We start from the raw sequence: 7,148 nt of genomic DNA, 5'->3' as shown, positions 1-7,148 counted from the left end.
CGAGTTATCTTGATTTGATGTGCAGTCGCTCGTTGTTCCAGTTCAGTTTCAGGCACACAGTAAGGAAACGCGCTATATTCAGAAATCAACGCATCCTGAACTTAAAACAAAGACCAGATCTTAAGTGAATGTTCATTTTACGTCCCTTTCTCCCACCAGGGTTGAGTTTGGGTTAAGGTCAAAAACTGAAACTGTAAAAATAAAACTAGAATATGTGTGGGCGAAGTGAATCATTAACATACAAAATAAAATAGGCAAATGTATTTGCATATCTGAAAGCCAATTTTCAAAGCTGTTTCGCAGTTCCCTTTTGGTTGGGGGAGATACTGTCATGACCTCTCGAAGCTTTCATTGCTCATTAACATGCTGCAGATTTATATTTAACTCGGGTGTTTACATCCTGGGGACAGAGTGCGCTAGACCAAGTTTCTTCAAAGGGAGAAACTTCGACAGTGCTCTTCTCACACCGCAGTATTTGTTGTGTGTGTGTTTTTCTTTCTGAGGAGGGGGTGCGCCCGGACAAAAGGAGGACCAAATGCAAAGCTTGGATTACGAGGAGGTGGCGAAGAAAAGAAGATGCATGAGTTGGAAATGGGTGGCGGTCATCGTGGCTGGGTTGCTGGTCGCTGTGGGGCTGGCCGTGGGGCTGGGAGTGGGTCTCAGCAATCGGACTGACGGATGTGAAGTGGAGGGCGGCGGCGGCGGCGATGGTGGTGGTGGCGGTGGCGGCGGCGATGGTGGTGGTGGCGGTGGCGGTGGCGGCGGCGATGGTGGTGGTGGCGGTGGCGGCGGCGATGGTGGTGGTGGCGGCGGCGGCGATGGTGGTGGGGGCGGCGGCGGCGATGGTGGCGGCGGCGGAGGTGGCACCACCGTCAGCCCGGGCTCCCCATCGCCATCCACGCCGCCTCCCGGGCCCTGCCCCCCCAGCTTGGAGTCGGGTGGCCCGTGGGATAACTTTCGCCTCCCCGACTACATCGAGCCGACCCACTACAAGCTGGAGTTGAAGCCGGACCTGGAGCGCGGGTTCTACATGGGCACCAACGTGATCCACATCCGCACGACCAGAGCCACCCGTTACCTGTGGCTGCACATTAAGGCGTCCCGGGTGACCGAGGCACCCAGCCTGCAGCTGGCGGGCAACTCGTCCGAGTTCCGCCCGCTGCCTCTGCGCCGCTGCTTCGAGTACAAGCGTCACGAGTACCTGGTGCTCGAAGCCGAGCAGGAGCTGCCCGCCACCGGCACCGGGGAATTCTATCACCTCACCCTGAAGTTCGAGGGCAGTCTCCTTGGCTCGCTGGTCGGCTTTTACAAAACCACTTACGTGGAAGGTGGAGTCACCAAGTAAGTTCTGTTCTAATTCACTTTCTGTTCAATGCAATTCTGTTTGGAAAGGTCTTCGAGCAAGTGGGGCGGGCGCGCGTGCGGTTTTTGTGGCTGTCTCCTCTCTGGTCGGTGAGGATGTTGAAGAAACTGGGACCACGACGGTCAGCTTTTTTATTTTGCTGACACGGTAACTTTCCGCACGGTATAGAAACGAAAGTTAGCCACTTAACACCGAGATACATAGAGAGCTTCATCATTCTTCACACAATGTGAAAATGGGCACCTCTCTGGAGGAAAAGGCTTGCAAAGGATGTGCAAATAGGCCGCCTCAAACTAGCTCTCAGATTCGTCTCCTTTACCACATCGGGTCACTTTTTATTTCCTCCCTTTTCTTGTCAAACTAAGAGTGAGATTGATGGTGCGCGCCGTTATTTGAGGAGCCGGTGCAGCACCTTGTGATGGGGGGTGGGGGGGTACATGCCAGTCCTGCATGAGTTTCTTTTCGCTGCCAGGCTCTCCCAGTTGAATCGTTTGGAGCTGACACATCGACGCTGCAAATCTGAACTGAACTCGCCTTTAAATGTTTACAGTTGGTACATGCCTCCGTCTGTCATTCCCACCATGACAAATGGTCAGCTCTGACTCAGTGAGGAGGGCAGCAACTGCTGTAATGTCAATGAAGTGCCCCTACCCGATGACGCTCCAAAAGGGGCTACACAGCAGAATAGTTGAATTAAGTCGGGTCAAAGCGATGCAATCCTGCCATTCCTCGTCACGAATGCGGGAGGGGCTGCATGGCAAGTAAGCAAAGCTTGAGATAAAGAGGCTCCCTGAATGATTCCCATGTTGTCTGATAGTGGCATGCAGGACATGGGTGCTAACAATGAAGCGAAGAAGGTGTTCGCAGCTGTCTTCAGCCCCTGGCCAATCTGCCTCTGCCACTTCCTGAGGCTCCGACTATCAAAGATACAAGTGACAGCCCATTTAGAGTCATACAGCATGGAAACAGACCATTCGGTCCTACTCATCCGTACCAACCTGATATCCGTATCTGACCCAGTTCCATTTGCTAGCATTTGGCACGTGTCCTCTAAACCCTTCCTATTCATATACCCAGCCAGATGCCTTTAATTATCACTTCATATTGTGGTGATTTGTGACCCAAAACAAGGAGAGTGTGTGGCAGAATTTACCTGAAATTTGCAATGATGAAATATGGTTAACACGTGCATGGAAAGACTTGCATCATGTAAGGCAATACTTCCCAAACTTTTCCCCACTGCAACCCCATTTCAAGGCTTGAAAATTGTCTCTACCTCTGAGAGCTGTTAGCAGGTTCCTGTTAGAGCAGGAATATAGCTTACTCCGAATTCTAAGGCAGCCTCAAAGCCCTCAAGCCCAGTTAATGTCCTGAATCCAACTTCAGAAAGGTCTGATTTTAAGAACATTAGTATGGATTTGCAAATATCAGGTGAGGTCTGATTAAATTTTAATAGGATCAGTGTTGATGATTATTAGGCATATGCATTTCAAAGAGCAATTGGTAAGATGCTAATTAGCAAGTAATAGGCATTTAGTCTGAAGTGAGCCTGAGATACAATAATTTGTTGGCTATCATCCTATGCATAACTTTTAATTTGAACCCACGAGAGCCACTATTGACCAAAGTCAAATGGAAAGACTTACCTTAGTTTGCAGGATGGTGTTTTTTTTGAGGTTGACAATGCTATCCATCAATGCTGGAAGAAATATTTCTTCCAATGTGTCAACTGTGCCTCCACAGTGACGGCCAAAACTCTCCAGGCTATTTCCCTAGTATCTGCACTTCAGGAAGGCAACAGTTGTAACTAGCTTCAAGAAAGGAGAGTTTCCACAATGATTTATCAAAGTGCTTCCCTCTTCTTCATATCAGGAAAAATATAACATACGTTCTTCTGAATTGGTTACTTCCTCTGGTTGAGAAAATCCTACCAGAAACACAATGTTGCTTTAGATTTTCTGAGGAACATCCGTTGGGGTCTTTGTTAGCACAGAAATCCAAAGACAGAGTTGACAACAACACCAGAATTTCTTTGTTGATATGACTAAAGTATTTGATTCAATGAATCCTGAAGCTCTGTAGAGTTTTTTAAATTCTAGAACGATTTCGATATCCAGGAATAGTCTTCAGAATTTACATTGTTTCATGATGAAGTGATTGTCTTGAGTCGAAGATCTGAAAGTCACACACTGCCTTCCCTGACCCTTGTCTGGGATTTAATGTGTTATCCTTTGAGTTATTTGTATTCTGCCTGACAGTGGTGTAAGTCTAAAGTAGCATTGCTAACTCTGCAATGGTATGTGGTTGGAATTTGAACTCCACAGAAAATGGGGAAAATCCAGCTTTTACATCCAACTTCACCAAGGCATTTATAAACCACCTTGTTAAAATTCATGTCACTGTTTAGTTTTGAGATGGATCCATGAATTGTTATGAGATTTATTCAGATATTATTAGTAATAGACTTTGCTCATGATTCGAATGGAGTTGCTGAATGGGTCCTGGGGAGGACAGGGAACCCAGCAAAATATTTCATTCCTACTGAGCATAATGGCATGATCTCTCTAGAATTTAGTTGGGCATGAGCTCTAATCTCTTTAATTGTTGAAGGGGTTCAGAGTTCCGTTTAGAGGGTTTGGTGATGGCAGCTAGAAATTGGTGGTGTGAGCAGGATACCCAATTCAAAACAGACCCAAGGCTTCCTTGAGGCCTGGAGGAACACTCCTGGACCCCCACATGAAAGAATCTGAAAGATTAATTGCTGAAGTTACCTCCTGGACTTCTTCAATTCCGGGATTTGGTTCCCAACACCTTTTTGCCTGTGGTTCACATTTGATGGCAGTGTTTTGATGACATCATCAGATCCAGTATTTGTATTTAAAACCAAATCTTTCCTGTATGGGCTGGATGAGATGGGAGAAGGGGAGTAACTGACACACATTATGTTAACTGCTGTGTCATAACACATTCAAATGAGTTGAATAGAAAAATAACATGCTGACATTTTAGTTTTTGGGGATAAGAAAGTGAACCAATGACTAAATGTGTGTGAACATGAGCTGGAATTCTACCCTTTTATCAACATGCTTTCTGGAAGATTACTACATAGCAGAAATGTGTTGCCTTAAAGTGAAAGTGACACAAAAGGACTGGAAGCTACTTTCCTAGTGGTCATTGTGAAAAATCTAGCACAACTGGAGTTACTGAAAATCAGGGTGTGAAATTCTCTGCTGATTGAAGTTGTACCTGTACAAAAAAATGATGTTTTTCAGCCAATCTTCTCAGCTCTAGGACATCTCTGCAGGAGCTCCTTAAGGTTGATTAGGAAATACCTACCTATGCAGAGATTTAACTATGTTCTTCTGGAGCAGGTAGGACTTGAACCCAGGCCATCTGGTTCAGAGGTGTAGACGCTACCACTGCAGTACAGGAGTTCCTTGACTTCCTCCAGGTAGTGTCCTAGGCTGGTCATTGTCATCAATGACCTTCCCTCCATCATAAAGTAAGAAGTGAGGCTGTGCAATGATCATTGCACAATGTTCAGCACCATTCATGACAACTCCAATACTGAAGCAGCCCATGCCCAAATGCAGCAAGATCTGGACAATATTTAGGCTTGGGCTGACATGTGGCAAGTAACACTTGTGCCATACAAATGTCAGGCAATGACCATTTCCAACAGGTGAGAATCTAACCATCGAGCCTTGTCTTGCAATGGCAGTACTATTACTGAATCCGCCACAATCAACACGCTTGGTTGGGCGGGCTTGTGGGGTTTAATGTTGACCAGAAACTGATATGGACTTGCCATGTTGATATAGAAGCTCCAAGAGCAGGTCAGATGCTTGGAATCCTGTAGCAAGTAACTCATTACCTGACTTACTCCAACAGCATGTCCACCATCAACAAGGCCACATTGTGATGGAATCTTCTCCACTTGCTGAAAGAATGCAGCTTCAACAATACACCAGAAGTTTGACAAAGCAGCTTGCTTGAATTTTTATTATTCATTCATGGGTTAAGGCCTCACTGGTTAAGTCAGCATTTATTGCCCATCCCAGAGGGCAGTTAAGAGTCAACCACATTGTTATGGGTCTGGAGTCATGTGTAGTCAATACTAGGTATTTTTCTGAAAATCAACAATGGTTTCATGATCATCACCAGGGTCTTAATTCCAGATTTTTATTGAATTCAAATACCACCATCTGCCGTGTTGGGAATTGAACCTGGGTCTCCAGAACATTTCCTGGGTCTCTGGATTAACAGTCTAGCCGTAATACTACTAGGCCATCACCTCCCCATATCAATCACCTCCACCACCACCCGTAAGGAGCAGAAGTTTACTATTTATAAGATGCGCTGCAGAAATTTATCAAGGCTCCTTTAGACAGCACCTTCCAAATCTATGACCATGTAATAAAGTACGTGGGAACACCACACCTGCAAGTTCTCCTCCAATCTACTCACCATTCTGCCTTGGAAATATATCACTGTCCCTTCAGGGTCATTGGGTCAAAATCCTGGAATTGCATCCATAGCGAGTCTGGTGATAATACCAATAGACCATTGCCTCCCCCAGGTAATCTAAAAATTAGAGGAAAACAAATCGTCTTAAAGCTACACTGACACTTTGTCATATACTTGTGAAAATTTGTAAAATCCTGCTGGATGGTGCAAATGTGGTTAACACAACACAAAATTGGTGGAAATTAGTGAGGAATGTGAATTCTGAGTAGCAGAGGAAGCTCCAGGTCTCATTGTAAGCCTGCTAATAGCACATAGGAACACAGATTTAGAAAATAGGAGCAGCAATAGACCATTCACCCCTTCAGGCCTGTTCTGTCACTCGGCATGATCATGGTTAATCATTCATCTCGGCATTTTGTTTCCTCCTCCTTCCAGTAAACTTTGATCACCTTTAGCCCTAAGAACTATATACCTAATTCCTTAAAAACAATCAATAATTCAACCTCTACCACTTTCTGTGACAGAAAATTCCACAGGCTCATCACTCTCTGGATGAAGACATTGCACCTGATTTGAAAGGCCTACCCGCTACATCCTTTTGACTGTGACCCTTTTTCTGGACTGTGTGGTCATTGAACATCCTTGCCGAGTTTATGCTGCCCAGTCCTATTACAGTTTTGTACATTTCTGAAATTTCCCCATTAACCTTGTAAAGTGTGGTAAATGTAGTCCTAACTGATCCAGTAAAATAAACCAAAGAACTGCAGATACTGGAAATTTGAAACAAAACAAATTGTGAGAGAAACTCAGCTAGTCTGGAAGCAACCATGGAAAGAAAGCAGTGTTAACATTTCGAGTCCAGTGACCTTCTTCAGAATGGAACCTAACTGATCCAGTCCCTCTTTGTACAGCATAGCTACCAACCTAAGAATCAGTCTGGTAAACCTTCGTAGCGCTTTCTCCATAGGCAAACCATCTTTTGTCAGATAAGGAGACCCAAGCTACACATAATACTGCAGGTATGGTCTTGCCAAACCCTGTACAATTGCAGAAAGACATCCTCCCCCTATATTCGAATCCTCTCACTGTAATGGTCCACACACCATTTGCCTTATTTACTGCCTGCTGCACCCACATGCTTGCTTTCAGTGACCGGTATGTGAGGACACCCAGGTCTCATTAGGAAAGGAGAAGGTGCAATCTAAAACCATTTGGATCACAATCTGAATATAACACGGTGTAGAGCTGGATGAACACAGCAGGCCAAGCAGCATCAGAGGAGCAGGAAAGCTGATGTTTCAGGTCGAGACCCTTTTTC

At 45.3% G+C, this 7,148-nt stretch overlaps 1 protein-coding gene across 1 annotated transcript in view; it reads left to right on the top strand.

Annotated features, from left to right (window-relative positions):
• The first annotated feature begins 386 nt into the window (after window positions 1-386).
• Window positions 387-7,148, top strand: part of LOC109913870 (glutamyl aminopeptidase) — a 65,112-nt gene continuing 58,350 nt past the window's right edge. The window contains exons 1-2 of the mRNA XM_048597643.1: window positions 387-716; window positions 861-1,341. Coding sequence (XP_048453600.1) covers window positions 536-716; window positions 861-1,341 — 662 coding nt within the window. The 5' untranslated portion in view covers window positions 387-535. The remainder of the gene's footprint in view (window positions 717-860; window positions 1,342-7,148) is intronic.

Source organism: Rhincodon typus, chromosome 1 (genome assembly GCF_021869965.1).
Source record: "Rhincodon typus isolate 14 chromosome 1, sRhiTyp1.1, whole genome shotgun sequence".
NCBI classification, from domain to species: Eukaryota; Metazoa; Chordata; class Chondrichthyes; order Orectolobiformes; family Rhincodontidae; genus Rhincodon; species Rhincodon typus.
This window is presented reverse-complemented; position numbering and strand designations above follow the sequence as displayed.